This window comes from Nanorana parkeri, unplaced genomic scaffold (genome assembly GCF_000935625.1).
Source record: "Nanorana parkeri isolate BGI_ZX_2015 unplaced genomic scaffold, ASM93562v1 scaffold9, whole genome shotgun sequence".
NCBI lineage: Eukaryota > Metazoa > Chordata > Amphibia > Anura > Dicroglossidae > Nanorana > Nanorana parkeri.
The window spans coordinates 2,254,923-2,274,856 of NW_017306277.1; the positions used below are offsets into that span (position 1 = coordinate 2,254,923).

The 19,934-nt window shown below is 43.3% G+C and overlaps 1 protein-coding gene across 1 annotated transcript in view; it reads left to right on the forward strand.

Moving 5' to 3' along the window:
- The first annotated feature begins 9,161 nt into the window (after nucleotides 1-9,161).
- The window catches only part of SYNPR (synaptoporin), a 136,938-nt gene continuing 126,165 nt past the window's right edge, over nucleotides 9,162-19,934 (forward strand). The window contains exons 1-2 of the mRNA XM_018554579.1: nucleotides 9,162-9,337; nucleotides 9,450-9,504. Coding sequence (XP_018410081.1) covers nucleotides 9,320-9,337; nucleotides 9,450-9,504 — 73 coding nt within the window. The 5' untranslated portion in view covers nucleotides 9,162-9,319. The remainder of the gene's footprint in view (nucleotides 9,338-9,449; nucleotides 9,505-19,934) is intronic.

Sequence of the window (19,934 nt, forward strand, 5' to 3'; positions counted from 1 at the left end):
GGCCAGAGAAGCAATGGCGGAACTACCAGGGTCGTAGCAGTCGCAATTGCGCCCGGGCCCTGGCGTTCTGCCACTTGGGGGGGCCCAGCAAGGAAGAAGAGGGCCCCCCCCAGATCGTGCCACTCCTTCCCTGCCACCCGCAGCATGTACAGGCGGCTGTGCGGCATGGATGGGAAGGCTGTCACTGGTCCAGCAGAATGTGCTGCAGGCACCGCCGAGCAGCACATTCTGCTGTGAGGACCCTCTCCTCTTAGCCACGCCCCCTGGCCGTGGAGACAAGGAAGAGGGCCCTGCAGGAGATGGAAGGTAAGTCTGGAGTGTGAAAGGGGGCACAGGAAAGTGTGAGGGGGGGATGCTGGTGTAGTGGGATTCTGTACTGCTGACTTCTATTATAATGTATTGCTGGGACTTGTAGTCCCGCATAGCTGGTGGTATTCTACATTGCTGTATGATGATTATACAGCAATGCAGATTAGCTCCAACTATGTAGGACTACAAGTCCCAGCAATGCATTATAGTGGGGGTGCTGGTATATTGGTATTCTGCATACCTGACTTTTATTATAATGTATTGCTGGGACTTGTAGTCCCGCAAAGCTGGTGGTATTCTACATTGATGTATGATGATTATACAGTAATACAGAATAGCTCCAACTATGTAGGACTACAATAGTCCTACATAGTTGGAGGACGTAGTGGAATTTGCCGACCTCAGCATCTGCGCTTGCGCACAGACCAATGTTATTGAAGTAATGGATTTATTCACAAAGTATTTTGTTTAAATCGTTAATTGTGACCGTTAATAATATTCCATCCATCATTTCATGCCATCCATAATTTCATGCCATGCATGGTATATTATTAACGGTCACAATTAACCATTACAAATGAATACTTTGTAAATAAATGCCGGTTTCCTTGGCAATCCCGTCTGTACGTAAGATACTGGGTTGGCGTTCTCGAAGGAGCACAGCACTAAAATTTGAAACAAGCGGCTGCCTGAGGTCCCGCGCTTGCTGGGGACCTCGGCAGCCTTCCTGTTAACATGCGGTGCCATGGTGGTTGGGGGGGGGACCTTCCCAGATAGCAAGGATAACCTGCCACCAACTTGTGGAAGGGTTAAATTGTATTACTTGTTAACTTGCTGCACACATTCCTGGCAAGTTGTAGACTTGCAGAACACTTGCAGCACAAGTTCTAGTTGACACTTTTTGAATTTGTAGCAAATTTGCTTGACAAGTCTACAGCAAGAGTCCTACAGGTCTTAGCAATTGAGCTTTGTAAGTGTGCAGCACTTTTGCAAAGCACGTTGATCTGGAGACTTGCAATGCTTGGCAAGTCTGCAATACCTTAGCAAGTCATTTTCAAACTTGCAGCTCAATTACTTGCTATCTGGATTCATGGTTTCTTGCACCGGCGCCCTGAAGGTTCTAGTTACTAGTGATGAGCCGAACACCCCCGTGTTCGGTTCTAACTCGAACTTTCGAACATGGAAAAAGTTCTAACTCGAACTTAGAACTCAATGCAAGTCTATGGGGGTAGAACTCAGAAAATTAAAGGTCCATTACGCCTCTGCAGAGAAGTGAACAATCTCACTGGAAAGTGAGTTGGAGTGTAGAATTTTTTCCAAATCCGCTGTGTTGGCCTAGATTGTTTGTTTACTTCTCCTGCCTTCTCCAAACTTTTCACCTTTTAGTGAATAGTCCCCTTAGAGTTGTCATGCAAACACGAGGTGAGGAAAAATCTGCCAATGGGAACACATTTTCTGGGGACAACTGTCTAAGATGGGAAATCCCCAGGAAATAATTGTGGTATGTATTCTGAAAAGCACAGTGGTCCCTGGGATTATGATATCCAGGCTTCCAAACTCTATTTCAGAATGAAAATGTTGGCCAAGAAACCACTGTGTACACTACGGACACGGCAGTACAGTAAGATGACCTGAACATGCAGTACCACCATATCTGGCCATTTTTTAGAATCATTGTGTTGTATTACTTCTATTTTAAACCTTTCATGACCAGGCCTATTTCATCCCTCTGTAACCAGATCGAGGCTTGGATTTTTGTTTGTGCATTTGCACACCGGGTAGCAATGTGCAGAACCCTGTTGATCAAAATCCATGATTTTCTTTAATTGAATGTTTCATTTTGTTTTCAAATTAAGTTTATTTTATTATGTACCTGAATTTGTGATATTATTATCCTTCCATTTTAAAATATGTGGTTCTGTTTTATTCATTATGAATTTATTTATATGATTTACAGCCCTGAAGAAGGGGATGCCTTTAAGATCCAGAATGTGCTGGCTTCTTGCTAAAAAATAATTTTATTTCTGGGTTTGTCTCGTCACATCTTTTTTGGTGCTCTTTGCCCGGGGATCTCTATCAAATGGCAGTGATCCCCCTCTGGGAATGAATATGTGTGACTCACAGCACCTTTACCATAAGCGTAGCTGTTGGTAATGGCCTAACTACAGCAATTATGTAATGTGTAGGAATGTGCACACCTGTAAGCGCAATCGTGTACACAGTTCAGTAAATGTTCTCTGGGGCATGTGTGTTCTGAAAGTGCACTTGTACAAACAGATGTTTCTGGAGACATATCTGTAGGTGCAAATACATACTTTATGGTCGAGTGGACCACTTCTACCAGTCTGATCCATCCACTATAACTCACCTGCTACTTCCTGCATTTCTCTTTACATAATGGGAAAAGTAGTGACGTTTCCCCGCATGGATGTGATGTGTGACAAGCGTCCTCCTCCTGGCACTCAGAAGCAGTGCATGATGATGTCACTGGGGCCTAAGATGTTTGCTTGCACAAAACGTAATCCCTTATTATTTACACTTTGTAATCGGTTTAATGGTGCTTGGGGAGAGGGATCTGCAAACGCAAAGTTACCATGATCCTGGAGTTCAGCTTTAAAGTGTATGTTAGTTTTTTTAAATTTCATTTTTGGATAGATTGAGGAAGGGTTAGACTCTGTCAAGTTTTGATTTGTGTCTATGCTCTCACTATGGAACTTCCCCCTTCTATCTGGCCTTCACCCTTCTATCCGGCCTTCACCCTTTGATCTGGTCTAGTGACCACTGTCATTGCAACTGAAAATGAGGGGAAATACAACACTATCACCAGAGCAAAAGGTGAGGCAAAAACATCAAATGTGGACATATTTTCCATTGACAACTAAGACAGCAATTCCCCTCACTTTGTTGAGTTTTACTTTTCAATTCAAGAGGTAGAGGTTTTACTCCTAAGGCATCAAGACGGACCTCCGTAAGAAATACTCCAAAAATGCTGCATTCAGTAGTGTTTTATTTTTAAACAATACAGCATTGATAAGAGCATTGCAGAACAATATTAAAGTGCCCCGGACATCTCAACTCTCCCAGACCTTCCAGGACTCTCCCGCTATTAGATAGTGGCTCCCGGCCGCCCAGGAGAGAAACATTTTCTCCGGGAAAGTAAACCTTTCCCTGCTTCTTCCGCCGTCAGTCAGGGAAAAAAAGAACAGCATAGGAATGAATAGCTAGGCTTCTATTGGCTATTTAAATTTGCAATAGCCAATAGCAGACTAGCTATTGCACCCGCCCTCTGCTGCTCTCAATCAGCAGCGGTGGACCTGAAGTTCTCCATCAGGTCTTCCTCTGCTGATTGACAGCAGCAGAGGGCTGGTGCTCTCCCCCCTGCAGATGGGGGGGAGGGACACAAAGGGCACCTCCCTGAAATGAGAAGGGTACCTTCCTGAAATTACTTTTTTTCAGGTTGGGATCCCTGGTGCTCCCTTCCTTTTGATATCCCATCCAGCCGGCGTTTGTCCATAGAGTCTGCTTGTAACTTCTTTATTAACCCCTTTAAGTCTTAGCTCTCTATCAATCCCTAGATCGCAGCTGTGAAAACCCAATGTACAAATCCACTTTATCATCAAGCCTAATTTCCAGTCTGTATGTGTTCTATTGGCCTGCATACACTTCTATCATCCCTCCTTTCCCAATAAGCCGGAATTCTTTTTTTTTCTTAGCCGATAGAAAAAAATCCAGTCTTTTTTGAAACATGTATAAAACACTAACATTTTTCAGTACACTTTCCTGTGCACACAACAGTGAGCTTGAATAAATAGCCAGAAACCCTCCTTTCTCTCTCATTAAAATCTCCAGATGTTATGGGTCGCAGTATGGTCTATATTTTTTTTTTATCTTGAGCCATATTATGTGTTACACTGCTGTGGTGGAGAGAGATAAAGAGGAGGCTGGAAGCTCCTCATAGCACATAAGCTCATTTGACCTGATCTGAATATTATAGGGTCCATATGAGGGGGTGAGCAGCTTTTCAATTGAGGGTGGAACACTGAGGTAATTTAATAGAAGCCATTTTTATAGTGAAGAGACATTACACAGTCAAAACAATTGCAAGGGTTACACTGAGAATATTGGAGTGCATCTTCAAAGAATTAATATATTGATTTTTATGAACTATTCATTTATTTATCAGTTGTTGAATATTATACTTTGGTTGTATTTTGTACATGGCGCATTGGACATATAGTTTGTTGTAATGGGTTTATATGCACATTGAAATTATTGTGCATGCACAGTGCACTTTGACTTAACACATTGGTAATGAACATTACACTTTATTCTGGTAAAATGTGTAAATGTTAATATGTTTATTTGTTAAAGCACACAGCACAATCCCGACAAGGAGCGTTCACACAAGGGGTTCTTCTTAGGACCCTACATAGGAAAGAAGCCACCCTGAAACCGGACCCTGTGGCCAGAGCTGAGGGGCCAGCTAAATCAGGAGGAAAGGAAAACATTTACAGGGTTATTCACTGAAGGGTGAAGAGTTTGGAGAAGGCAGGAGAAGTGAACAATATAGGACAACATAGCTCATTTGGAAAAATTGTAATTATGGAGTATTTGTGGGTACAAGGATTGCACTGGGTACTGGACTCTGACAGTGCATACAATATGTAGACTCTATTTAACCATTCTTTGTCATGGCCGATATTCAGCACATTTCAGACACACCTGTTTTTGGGGGAGCACACCGCCGGTCTTCTAAGTCCCAACGTGTCCCCCTTTCTTAAAGGAGAACTATGGGGTTAGGGCTTTTCCCCATAGTTCTCCTTAGGGTAACGGGAGGACACAAACTACCGTCCTCCCATCACCCAAAGCTCAGTATACCGCGAGCCACAGCTGGCGGTATACTGAGATGCCGCAGTATACCGCCAGCTATAGTTGGAGCAGATCCCGACAATTATGTCTGGATCCGCCCAGATGCGTGAGTGACAGCTGGCTCTGCCTATCTAGAGGCAGAGCCAGCTGTACCCGCCCCCTCCCCCGTCCGTTCCGCCAGTCAGCGCTGGTGGATCAGAGCGGGGAGGGGGGAATCCAGCCCCTCCCCTGCCACGGCAGAGAGCCGTGACAGGATCGAGAAGTGAGCGAACGCCGATATGTGTTCGCTCACTTCCCGATCTACTGAGCCGACCTGTGACAGTCTCACTGTCACAGGTCGGCTAGAACTATGAGGTGAGTGAAAAGCACTTACCTCATAGTTCTCCTTTAAGTTCCAAAGTTGGAAGGTATTGTTAGTGTGTTGGTTGACAATGAACATAGCAACCCACAAGGCACCACACTGGAGAGCTGTGAATGGGCCCAGAATTGCGTTGTGCCATCATGTCAGCCAAACAGCTAGTATTGGTGAGTTTAACCATGGCAGGCCTCCATACACATTCCCTTTAGGGTGCATTCACACCACAATGCGTGTGTTGGACTTGACTCAGTGCGAGTTTGTTGACTTTGCATGATTCATGTTGCTTCTTTTTTTTTTCTATTTTCTCACTACACTATGGGGTCTATTCACGAAGCAGCCGAAGGACTTAGCCGTAGCTTCGGCCGATCCTTCGGCTAGCTTCGGCCCCAGGACCCCTTTGGTTCAGTAGAACCCAAGAGCTGCTGTACGGGCTATACACTACAGCGCCCGAAGTCGGCCGGACGGCTCAGTCGAGCCAAAGGCATATGCTACGGCTCGACTGAGCTGAGGAGAAAGCCAAAGCTGGCAAAGCGGCCGGCCAATGGCCGGCCGATAGCCTGCTTCTGACAGCTGGGCGGAGCCAGACGTGATCTTACGGCTGGCTCCGGTCACTTGCAGATAGATCAGTGTCCCTGGTTACCAGCTAACCAGGGACACTGATCTCCAGACAGCCTAACGCTCCCGGGCGCTCAGGAGAGAAACACTGCTTTTTCTTTTTATTCTAACACGTAGCCGTACCCGCCGTCTGCTGCAGTTCTCCATCAGGTCCCCACTAGTGATTGACAGCAGCAGAGGGCGGGTACAATAGCTAGTTTGCTATTGGCTATTGCAAATTGATTATATGTTATATATTATATGGTTATTCCTGGAAAGAATTTTGTTGAATATAGCAGACGACTGTTAAAATGATCTGCTCTGTATCATATATACTGGCTACACCACATTTCTCGTTCTTAATTTATTTAATTAATTTCTAAATCGACAACTTATTGTGCCATGAGCTGTAATAATTTTAGCAAAGATTCCGTAAGACCTAAAAAATTATTTGGATGGTCCTTTCATTGTAAAAGGTTGAAAGGCTTTCCTAGACTTACCTTGGTTGTGTAAAAGCATTAGGCCAACGTTCTTACGAAAAATCTGGTCAGAACATTAAATAATGCCTTCAGAGACTTGATGAATGTCATTCAAAATGTTATTTGCATTTAACATTCGATTTTGGAGTGAATGGACTTTCTTGAATGAAAACCACATTCACTGTTAGAATTTTGTTAGTTTGAGAAAAATTTTCCATCCTGCTCCTTTAATTTTTTTCATTGCTATGGTTGAAATTGACTGTTCATGTGGTCCCATATAAAAAAAAATTGTAAAAGGGCTAGTTCACACCATCTTCAGTGCATTCCGGCCCGATTCAGGCCGGAATGCACTGGATTTCATTGCAGCCGCCTCACTTTGTTGTGGATCGGGAGGGGGCGTGGAGGTCAATTGAACTCAATGGCACCGTAGCCACGCCCTCCGGCCGCAATGCGATCCACCACATGGGAACGCAAGGCACATCAATGCCAGCGGTTTGGTCCAGTCAGAAAAAATGCTGCAAGCACTATTTTTTCTGGCCGGAACATAGGCATTGATGTGCCACACGTTCCCGTGTGGCCGATCGCATTGCGGCCAGAGGGTGTGGCTGCGCTGCCATTCACTTCAATGCACAACCACGCCCCCTCCTGTCCCTCCTGCCCCACAACAAAGTGAGCCGGCCGCAATGCGATCCAGTGCGTTCTGCCAGGAATCGGGCCAGAGCGCCCTGTGTCTGGTGTGAACGGGCCCTAAATGTTCTAAAAGCTAATTTTTATACTGCTGTCTAGTCAGCTTTAGGCTGGCCATACACTGATTTATTTTTTTCCTTCAATCACCCTTTGTTACATTTGTATTATAATACACTAACGGCGCTTGCAGCTGATTGGCTACAAGCACTTATTGGCTACAAGCACTGTTTGTTCAAAGATTTTCCAACTGCCTCCTTTGATCAGCTGATCGAGGGATTACGGCCAGAAGGGTGCCCACTGTGCCCACATTTCGATCGTTTCACAAAGAACCAGACAAATTTGCATAGTGTATGGCCAGCTTCAGCTTACAAGCAGCACTGGGTATGAATGCTGTAGCATGTTCTGTGCTTTGCTATGGAATACATCAGAGGTACCTAAATTCATCCCAACCCCATTCAATCCCATTGTCAGGAACAGGTTGAAAACAATATAGAAACTGTGTTTTAAACCTGCGCAGTTGTTTGGCTCCATCTGTCTCCGACTCTTCTCAACAGTTCCCTGGATGTGACAGATATGGCCCAGCCCAGTCATTGCGATTAAAGGACGCCACCAGATTCAGCACTAACCTTTTTGTTTCTATCAATAAATATCAGGAAGCAAGGATTGGCCCTGTACATACATGCGCACAAGCGCGGACATAGCTTGGCTCACAAGACTAAGCACTGCCACGTGCACTTCTGTGCATGTGTCATACACGTGTTGCAGACATTGGCGCCAAATTGGCTATTTAAGGCTGTGACGTCCTAGCCTCCAACGCTTACTGGTCTTTCGGCGTTCCCTGCATCTGTACCCTGTATCCTGCATCTCGACTCTGGTCTCCTGCTACCGACCCGGCTCGTCTGACCATTCTACTGCTCTTCTGGATTCCCTTGACCTCGTCTTGATTCTGACCACGCTCCTGGTTGCTGCTCTGTACTTCGTTGTGCGAAAGTTGCTAACCTGGCCTGTCCCTGACTTTGTCTTGTTTTCTCTTTCGGGTACCTTGCTGCTTGACTGTTGCTGACCCGGCTTGACTTGGACCTCGCTTCTTACCGGCACTCGTGCTGCTCCTGTCCTTGCACACCTGTTCCGCTTCCCAGGGGTTCTTGGACTTGAGCTGCATGAGAGGCCTTCCTCTTTAATTCAGACTCCCCTAAGGTACGTAGTGTGGATGGTACCAGTCAGCATTGGAGGCTAGAACGTCACAGCCTTAAAATAGCCCAGTTGACACCAACGCCCGCGATGCGTGCGACCTGTATGCTAAACTATTGCAGACTTGCCAAGCTTCACAATTCTGTTGCACAATTACAGCAAGTCTGCTTTGCAAGTCTCCAGATCAACGTGCTTTGCAAAAGTGATGTTCACATGCAGAGCTCTTGCTAAGACCTACAGGGCTCTTGCTGTAGACTTGACAAGCAAATTTGCTACAAATTCAAAAAAGTGTCAACTTTACCTTGTGCTGCAAGTGTTCTGCAAGTCTACAACTTGCCAGGAATGTGTACAGCAAGTTAACAAGAATTACAATTTAACCCTGTCACAAGTTTGTGGCAAGTTATCCTTGCTATCTGGGGCATAGTCTTATCAGCCAAACTATGCCCGCTTAGGGAATCCGGTGTTAGCGGAGGACTCTGAGAGCACGGGCCAACCCTGGCTTCCTGACAATGAACCTCAGCACCAACAATAAACGTTTCCCCTTTATTTCAGCTAATCAATTTTTTGTGGCCCAGCTGACCTCGCCCCCAGTTTCTCTGCCGACGCCGAAGCAAGGCGACGTGCAGCTCCTGAAGCCGTGCAGCTGACACAGCTTCCTCTAGGACCCAGAGGGATGTTGGACTTTCTCCGTTCACTCTCGCCGTCTCGCTGGCTGTGTTCGAATAAAAGTGTACTATCAGCGCAGCCTTTCCTTAAGTGTATTGTCAAAGCAACTGAGTGGGCGCCTTTGTATTAGGAACGTTTAAACTTATTTCCCGGGACTTCCGAGAGGATGGACATTTTTGATCAGGTAAGCGTCCGTCTTTCCTGTTGAATCGGTTGGGGGTTTTTTGGGGGGAACATGTAGCATGTGTTTAGATGTTAATATATTGTATCTTTTTTGTGTCCCCTTTTCCTGCTAGCTTGTAGCATCCGGATCTTTTCGGACACTAAAGGAACCCTTGGCTTTCCTACGGAGTGTTTCTTTCTCTTCTTGTACAATGTGACATCTCGCATACATATAGGATGTTGACCATAATCAGGAGACAGGGCTGTCATTCACGGTGGAGGTATATAGGTTGTGTTGTGTACATCTCACTACGAGCCCTGCTTGTTGGCATGTGTGCCCACTTGTGACTGCTTTTGTTGAACATCAAAGCCCCCTGATCTGCGATGTGCAATGCGGTACACATGGATAGCTCCAGCTACTTGTATCTCAAGAGAAACAGGCACTTTCTGCTGGAAACAGGTCCTGATAACCTATAGGGGGATATAATCCAAGAGATGCTCGGCAATTCAGTATATACATACACATGACGTCATCCCAGCTGAGCTTCCACAGCACAGACAGGTGTCATTGGGGGGTATAGGGAACGCTAATGGAGTAAGGGGCTGTTTTTGCAAAGGGTGCAGATGCTGCAGAACCTCTTAGAAGATTTCGAGTTGCTTGAAGATCTGGTAATCAGAAATGATCATCTGGTCACGTAACACTAACACATACAATGTAGTACCAAGCTGATAAAATTGGCACTGGTGGCACCACACTGTTGTATCCTCAATCCTAACTTCACTTGGGGGCAGCCCTCTAGACCTCAACAGGGGGGGTCTTGAAGCACATATGAAAAACAGAAAACAGAAAAAAAATGTACAATGTAGAGTGCATGTCAGGGCACGAGGTAGAGTATGATATGCAAATACCTAACGGTACGATAATATATGTGCTCAGATTGCTCAGGCACACATGTTCATGCTTAGGAATGCAGTCATACGGGCAGATTTATGATCCAGATGTACCAACGGTAAGATAAATATAGCACAAAATGCGCTACTTTCTTATGCAGGAACTAAATGGTGATGACAGATGTCTGGTTTACGTTATGATCCCCTTTTTCCGCTGAAAAGGAAATGATTGGCTACCGGTTACATAGAGATTTTCCAGCACATTGGGAAATCTCTTTGTGTGACAGTAATCACTTCCAGTACTCAGTATTACCCCTCAACAAGATCCGATTGTGGCAAATAATGCCCAAGGGGTCAGATTGCCTGTTATCAGGTCATATATCACCACCGCTGTGATGTGGTGTAAATTGGGAGACCATTTTGTGTTAAAGGAAATCTGTTACAAATTGCAATCTTTTCTTCAGGAAATGCTAGTTTTCTGGCTGCCAGGGTGAGCCCGTTGCTTCTGAGCAGCTGATCTGGACCAAGGATGCTGACTGGAAGCATGACATTCCATTCCATATTACAGCCAGGCAATTAAGATTTTTGGGAGTCCAGCAGAAGCAGTCTCCATACTTAACACAGCACAGGTTCTCTTTAATGTGCTCTCAATGCCCATGGCATGTATTGGGTGGAGATAAGCGATTGGTTCTGGAGTTCCCATAGACTGGATTAACCCAAAACGGCAATTTTTGAAGTGTGGGTTATATAGTGTAATGAGCGGAGACCAGCAGATGCCGCTGTCTGGAATTCGGAGAACATACAGATGTAGAGCCGCATTTCAAAAGGAATAATTACAAAAATATATATATATATTTCCTGGCACATCATGGCAGCACACAATGGGTTAACGCTCCGCCCCTTAACCCCATAGCACAAGCCCTCTATAAGTTTTGCCCCCTGTAGCTTGGACCCCATTCTTTTTTCTGTCCACGCCATGCAAGCTCTCAGGATGGACATATTTTTTACTTTTACCCTTACCTGCCATTTTTTGCGCTGTTGCCACATAGGGTTTAGCCTCCCTGTGCTGAAGTCCCCGCTCTTCTACCTTTAAAGAAGGTATGCCACGGGGAGTCCCGTTGTCAGTGCTGGGACTAGTCATTCCAGGGTAGCAAAGCTCCCTTATGTGACTCCGCTGTGTCAGCCTGCACCTTCGGCGCCGGCTTCCAGCCTCGGCGGCGTCTCCGGATCGCTCCGTCCGACATAGACTTCTATGTCATGGCGGATGGGGACAAAATCTCCCCAAAGACGGCGGTCGTTGGGCTATCGCGCATGCGCAGTATTTTTTATATATATATATATCTTGGCTATAACCATGTTTTGATCGGCCAATTTGGTAATCATTGTGACAACAAATGGAATGGCCAATTGTTATTGAAAGGCAACTGATCAGCCTGGGGGAAAAACACTGAACTAGCCTAAATCAATCGTTTCTTTGTTTAAAAACATCAGATCTGTTATTGAGTATCTTCATTTCATATAAACCCAATAAATGTAGCCCAATGGCCCTAGCTAAACAGTTAATTTAATTTATATCCCATGAAGAAGGGCCCACACACTACTTAGAGGTCTATGTATACACAATCCATAGAGCCATTCCAAACTCTGTGCAAGTAGAGGTGAAAGCAAACGTCCTTAGTACTTTTTATTTTCAGGTCAAGTGTAATGTGATATTATACCGTATTATGGACAATAGATGGAGCTGAGAAGCAGAGAAAAAACATACTTATTCCTCCATCTAGTGACTATTATATGGTATTACATTATAATACATTCGACCTGATAAGAAAATATACTAAGAAAGATCATTTTTGCCTCTATTTGCACAGAATGGAGGTTCACAGAGATTCACAAGGCAAATGGATTTATAAATTGTTTATAAATAGGCCACTTAGTGTTGTATAATCAGACCATAGCATATGACCAGCTACAGGCATTATTGTTTTCCCAACCCGGCCAAAGCCAGCTGTATGCCTATGGACTATACCCAACGTGTGAAGACACCCCTGGGCTAACCTAGCACAAGCCGAAAATCAGTCGGTTGAGATGGATGGGATTTGCCAGGCAGTGGTAGGAATGTCTTCACAAGGTATAAACATGCATGCTCAGTAGGTACTGAAGGCTCCCTGCTTATTGTTGTACCTAAAATTGATTACTGATGATTGGTTGCGTGAGATTACAATTTGTACCCCACACACTTCCCATTCATCCGCAGAATGTGGCAACATTGCAAATGGATACCAACAGACATTGCAACGCCAGCGTGTTCCTGAAAATATTGTTACCTTCCCACTAAAGTAGCTGTTAATAACTATGAGTATATGATATTTTCTGTATCTCGCCTTGCAGTCTGGAACATAAACTGTTCTGTGCACTGAAGCTATACTCCGGTGTAAACACATATTGTCTAAATACAAGAGCCATGTGTATTCTTCTTTGAATCTTGATGGGCTTTGTGTTCGTTCAGATCTGTGCAGTAATCCAGTGTGAAAGTTTGCCCCAGGGTTTTCCTGTAATAAAGACCGGTCACTGCTGCTCTCTCTTCTTGTGCATGTTGACTGGTCTTGTATCCGCCCCCCTTCGGTAATAAAGACCGGTCACTGCTGCTCTCCCTTCTTGTGCTTGTTGTCTTGTCTCCTCCCCCTCCTGTAATTTTCTGTAGACAGCCTGTAGTGGGTTGACTTGCTGGGTCCCTCCCACAACTCTGCTCTCTGCACAGGCTATGTACAGCCCAGTGATGATGACACTGGATTTTCAAAACCATTTGGTGCTAACAAAGTGGATTTATATCCTCTGTGCCTATAAAGGAATATATTTAAATGAATGTTGTTGAACCTGGAGTTTGGCTTTTAAGAATCTAAAGATTGCTGTGAATATTGGAGAGTATTAACATATGATGATGATGATGATGATGATCCAACTGTGAGAAGGATTTTTTTGGGACAGGAACATAACATGTGCTGAGATCACCCAGACATAGGTGTTGATGCTCAGCAATACACAGTCATATATGTGTCTGTCTTATCTTCAGGGAAAACAATGGCAATTATTCAAAATCATTTAATGATGCAGCCAATCACTACTTCTCCCCGATTTGTAACTTGGGCCTGTCTATTGGGGTTCACAGCTGGTTAAAGATATGAGAATTGTTCTCCAGTCTGGTCTAAATCAGCTGCATCAAGGAACAGTTATCCCCAAGCTATGGTCACATTAACTCCTTTAACTGGTTCATTCTCTCATTTCAAATAGGACAAATTTGGTAGAAATCCTTAGTTCACTGCACATGAGTGATGAGATGACGTCAGTGTGGGTGCCAAGTGCTGATGTCACCAGGCTGATCATTTTGTCTGTACATGCACTGAAAACCTTCCTCATCCTCTGCCTAGAGCAAGCAGCAGATAGCATATAGATAGATAAATAGATAGATAGATAGATAGATAGATAGATAGATAGATATTAGGAAGGTAGGTAGATAGATATCAGATAGATAGATAGATAGATAGATAGATAGATAGATAGATAGATAGATAGATAGATAGATAGATAGATGAAGTATTTTATTATGTATGTAAATTACAATTGCAGATTGGTGTTGGTAGACCCGGAGACGTTTGCCTTCCTATAATTATGATGCAGTGGTATGTCTTTTACAGCAGAACAATAAAGAAGATATGTAATTGGCTGGCTGAACAATGTCACTGTTTATTTTTCTGATCCTTATCCGTGGTGATATCTGCAGGTCACATGACTTGCATCGCCAGTAGGGCTGAAGTCCCGCAGAATGCAGCTGAACGGAAAGTTCAGAGCATGTCATATGGCATTAATCAGACTTTCTTAGCTAGGGACATACTGGATATCTACAGGGTTGTGTGTGGAAATAGAGCAAAGCTGAGGATATGAACAAAGTGGCTTTACATATATTGCAATAATAGGCAGTTGTTCTTCTTATTTTAATTATTATGTTTATATTTGTGTTATTATGTATTGCAGTTTTATACATTGTTTCTTGCAGCTTGATATGCCTTAGACCATATTCACACTTGAGAGTGAGCATTTTACAGCTATGTTGAAGATTTTTTATTTATTTTTTGCATGTTTTATGCACATTTTTAAGGCTTGAGCAATTTTGTTTCAGCCCATGGAAAGCTAGTTAGTAGAGGGGAGGGGGCAGTTGTTAGGCCAGAAATCGTTCAAAAATTACAAGTTACTTAGGTATTTTCTCAGGCGCTTTTTTAGGCAATGGTGCTTGTTCAGGTCTTCTAGTTCATGTTGACCTTTGCATGACAAAAAAGTGTGATAAAACACTCGGGTCTGATGAGGGGGTAATGCGTTGGATGTGATATTTTTGGCTTTTCATGCTTGTATACTGTAGCACATTGCTTTTCTTAGGATTTTGCAGAAAATATACAATAATGAGTCTTCTGAGATATTTTATATCCCCAAGAAGTTACATTTCCTGTGGCACAGCCTTGTAAATACCCATTAATCTTCTCACTTGTAGGCTAGCTACTATTACTTTAGGTGGTATTTTGACAGTAACAGTGGCTTTAGTAATGGCCATTCACTCATAAATGGTTGGAAGGGGGAATGTTTGTGTGTTTGTAGGCACCACAACCTTGGTCTGTGAAGTTTGGCCAAGCCTTCTCAGGGGGAAGATGAATAGTCGTGTTGGACTTTCCTGGTCGATCACGCTTGTTTACCTAAGAGAGGCAGTTGCCTTTAGCTCTTCCCCTCCATCCTTTCACACTTGAGCGTGGGCATTTTCAGGCAATTTTGAAGGTTTTCTTGTCATTTGAAGTGTTTTTCGTGCATTTTCAAGCTTCAGCCATTTTTGTTTTGGCCTGTGGAAAATACTGAAAGCATCCGTAATGAATGGGTTCTGCAGACACGTAGTTTACCTTTGCTGTCTGAATTGCTGTCTGAAGCTAAGTACGTCTCCCAGTTTGGGAAAACTTAAGTTTTTTCCCAGACCCTCTGCCGCTTGCCACGGTTCTTGAAATTGCCATCACTGTGGTCATAGAAGTTCTTCTGGACCTTCACCAAGAAACTGGAAAGCTCCAAATCAAGCATGAACACTATTTAATCCTCTAATTTTTGTTCCTCCAAGTACACTAGGAGGAGGAGACCACTTGTTAGGTACAAAAATGTGCAAACAATGTGCTAAAATGCTTGTGTTGCGTGTGTTGTGTTGCGTGTGTTCCTTTTGAAGACAATTGGGCCCAAACGAGCGACACTGCCCCTCGAAAAAAAGCTCATGTACTTTGTTGCGTGACAAGTGGCAGCACAATGCTCAGGTGTGAACGAGCACCATTGAAAATAATAGGAATCTTCATGTTAATCAATCTTGATCTTTCAGTGTCAAGATTGTTTGGTCATGAGTCATACATGCAAGGCCTTATCCCTGTAACGTTTGGCCAGTTTAGTTTCGGGCTGTCACATGGTCTCCTCAGTAGTTATAGCATCTTACTGTAGTTATTGCAGTTAGGACACATTTTGTGGGTGGGACAAGCAACCATGCCTGTCACTGTCTCTAGATCTTGATATAGAGGACTGACTGAGACTGCAAACTTGTTGCAAGGGACTGTGAGAGGCTGTTGACTTGTTGTAGGGTTCTGTCAGAGGCAGTTGGAATGCTGCAGTAGACTGTGAGAGACTACAAACTTGTTCCAGAAGACTGAAGAGACTGCAAACTTTTGCAGAGAACTGTTAGAAACTGCAGGTGTGTTGTAGAGGACAGTCCTGTTGGGATTTAGGCCTACTGAGACACTCATAGACACCTAAGGCTATACACAGCTATGCTAGGGCTCACGTGACTTGCTTCTGAGTTGCCCTATGTGTCTTTGCATTGCTCAAGTTTTTGCTTTGAGTTTCATCTGAATTGCTTTTGCATTCACATTGACTTATATGGTAAATGCCCCCTTAGGCACAAAGCTCTTACTTCCTGTAAAGGCTAAAACTTTGTGTTTCCTATAGAGTTGGTTTAAAACAAACCAAATTTCTATCTAGTGGGAATTGATCAAAGCAATCAGACTGCAACTGTATTTATTTCAGCTTGGGATAGTATAGAAAAGCAACCATCCCTCTCCCACGATCGTATACTCTCTGCTCAGATTTGATTGGCTGCTGTGATGTTAACCATTATGGTGGTCCTAGCAAGGATGGATAGTTATGTGGAATCTTCTTCAAGGTCTGGAACTAAGTGGCTCAGAAATGTCTTATTGACTAATATCAATGGGTATGTAAACATTGAATTGCTGACTGCACTATAATCTTTGCTCACAGAGCCCATTGTCACATGACTGCCATCTTTCCGAAAGCAACCAGATCAGCATTTCCAACATGAGAATTATTTTTACTCTATTCAGTTTATTTTACTTGCCATGTCAAAATAATAGACACATACAGTGGTACCTCGGATCATGAACTTAATTTGTTCCACGATTCTGTTCGAGAACTGAATTGGTCGCAAACCGAATCAAATTTCCCCAAAAGGTTCAATGTTAATAAGGTTAATCTGTTTTGACCCCTACGAACGTGGTCGCGAACCGATTTTGGTCGGGAACAGAATCCAATTTTCCCATAGGGTTCAATGTAAATGAGATTAATCCGTTCTGAACTATATGTAAATTAATTACTGCTCTGCACTTTCTTTTTACCACCATGCTTGCTCTGCACTTTCTTTGGAGCCATGCTGTATTGAATAATACTGTACAGTACTGTATGTGCTAAAAAGCACACAAAAAAGCTTCACAGCAAGTGTACAAGGGTCTGTCTGCGACCGCAATCTCGACTAGAGGTAGCCACGACCACGTGTCAGAGCAGGGAAGAAGGCCGCGGTCGCGTTCGTCACACAATTTGGAGTTTGTGAACAGAAGCAACATTTTGCTGAACTTCCTGTCCGTGAACCGAATTGTTCGCGAATAAAAGTATTCGTGAATCGAGGTATTACTGTACAAGGTTATACCAAGATGAAAATTTCATTGTTGACTGTTGATTTATTTAGACCATGTAGAAAATCAACATGGCTACAAGAAAATGTAAAGTATACCCCATTGGAGTATTCTTTTTTTTTTTTTCAGTTGTTAACTTTAACCAGTTGACATCCGCGGTGTTAAACCCCCTTCCCATCCAGGCCATTTTTCAGTATTCAGCGCTGCGGTATTTTAACTGACATTTATTCCGTCATGCAGCGCTGTACTGAAATGAATTTTATACCCTTTTTTGGGGACAGATAGAGCTTTCTTTTGGTGGTATTTATTCACCACTGGGGGTTTTATTTTTTTACTATATTAAGGAAAAATTACCGAAATTTAAAAAAAAAAAAACAGTTTCCCCTATATTAAATGATAAAACATTTATTATTACCCAATTTTTTGGTAAAATATAAAAGATGGGGTCACGTCGGGTAAAAATACACTAAACATGTCAAGCCTTAAAATTGCGTGCACGAAACCTCAAAAAACGATAATACCCAAAATTGGCCATAGGCGACGCTTTAAAAGCTGTTACCGCTCATCAGTTTAGTGTTATCAGTGATTGATGGCCCTAAAATGATTGCTCTCACTGCGACGTTCGCGGCGATATGTAACATGTGTAGCGCAATTGTAATTTTTGCGCGCTGGGGTACCGGACGCGTATTTACGTTTATAGGCGCGTAAACGTGGGGGTGGGGGAGTTAAACATTTTGGGGGGGGTTTTTCCCCTTTTTTTATATGTGACTTTTATTTTATTTTACTTTTTTATGTGTTACTTTTATTTTTTTTTATTTATATTTATTTTTTTTGCACTTATTGGTATTGCTATTATATAGGGGGATAACAATCCCCCTATATAATAGCAAAGGCACACTGACAGGTCCTCTTTATGGAGATATTAGGGGTCTCTAGGACCCCTAATATCGCCTGTGGACCCCAAAAGAAGCTGATGAAGCATAGATCTGCTTTATGGGTGCCGCGAACGAGCACATATAGGCGATCGGCGATCGGCGGGCTATGGACCCGCTGATCGCCTATATGTGAAACACCCGGTAACGGGTGTGTGCATTGATCGGGTCTTTTCTGCCCGTGCGTGCCCGCTAGGGGGCGCGCGCGAGCAGATAAAAATTGCCGTCTAGCGACGGCAACACGCAGATGCTGCAGTGCCGTCCGTCCGTTTTTTTACTACGGGCGGACGGCAAGAGGTTAAAGGAAAATTTCACTTAACTTGAAAACTCTACTGTTAAAATAAAGTCATTAAAAAATAACTGGTATACCAGCCAAAACTCTGGACAAATTCTATTATTTTTTTAAATGGTGCCCCAAGAGGTGTTTAAAACAAACAAAAAAAAACCCCGCTATGGCTGCAATATTAACTATATCTCAAACCCGACAGGAGTTCCTCTCCACCATTAGTGGTTCTAAAGCTGGGAATACACTTTAGAATTTCGTACAAACATTCTTACGAAAAATCTTGTCAGAACGTTGGATAACGCTATCAGAGACTTGTCAAATCCAAATTTAGTTTTATTTAACATTTGATTTTGGAATAAATGGAGTTTCCCAAGTGAAAACCACATTCAGTGTTAGAATTTTCCATCCTGCTCCTTTTTTGTCACTAAGGTCAAAATCAATCATCCATTTGATTCCATTAACTATCAGAAAATCGAACAAACGTTCCAATAACAACAAATTTTCAAACGAAATTCTAACCGTTGAGCTGGCGCTTCTGACATCATTCAGAATTCATTGACAGGAGCATTTGACGGCAGTTGACGTCCTCCTGACCTGCATTTGACCTACTTCAAGCTGCTTATGCATTCCTATAGACTTGTTATCTACTTCAGAGTTCTGAGACAAAAGGAAGCCCATTTACATTGACACTTTGGCCTGCAGATGACCTCTTTTTAAATTGCATTTGTGTTCCCATTGAACATAAAGGAAGTCACCATGTTTTGTATGATGTACAAATCTTCCTTCATGCTTCTCATTCAGCAAAGACCTGACCAGTTCTCTTACCAGCATATTAGGCAGGGATCCCATACTTTGCAGTCTGTTTGGCACGTCCTAGCATCTAGGCAGGATGGGAGGATCATTCACACTGATTGGCCAGGCTTGGGGGTGCCACACATGGTCTACAGGTAGGGCATTTAAAAGAAGCTCCATTCATCTAAGATGCACAGTACCATTTATTCAAAAGGTAAACTAACCCTTGAAATAAATGCTGAGCCTACATATTGTATACTCTGTACACAGTCTGCAGTCCTTGTACCCACGAAATATTCCATAATTACTGTGAGAATCTAACTTACATAAACCAAAAGGACAAACTAATGAATATACACTTTGTCTGAGCGTACCTTAAAGATCTATAAACACTTTAGTCAGGAATGTTTAATACACAGCATAGCATTTATAGTGCAGGGGTCGGGTCTATGTGACATACTACACAGCACAGAGAGTGCAGCAGTCAGGATGATGCAATGTGCGACATACCGTGTACAGAGTGCAGCCGTAAGGAGTATGTATTATAGGGCCCCTTACATTTTATGTCAGTAGGAGGAGAAAAATCTCTTAGTGCCAGTTATGGGGAGAAAAAGCCCTGTGATCAGTGGTGGATGGTCTGGCATTCTATATTCCCTGAGAATTTAGAATGCCTTGGGATCAGTGTGAGATGCCCATTGTTGGTGGTAAAGGGAAAAGTGCCCGGAGTCA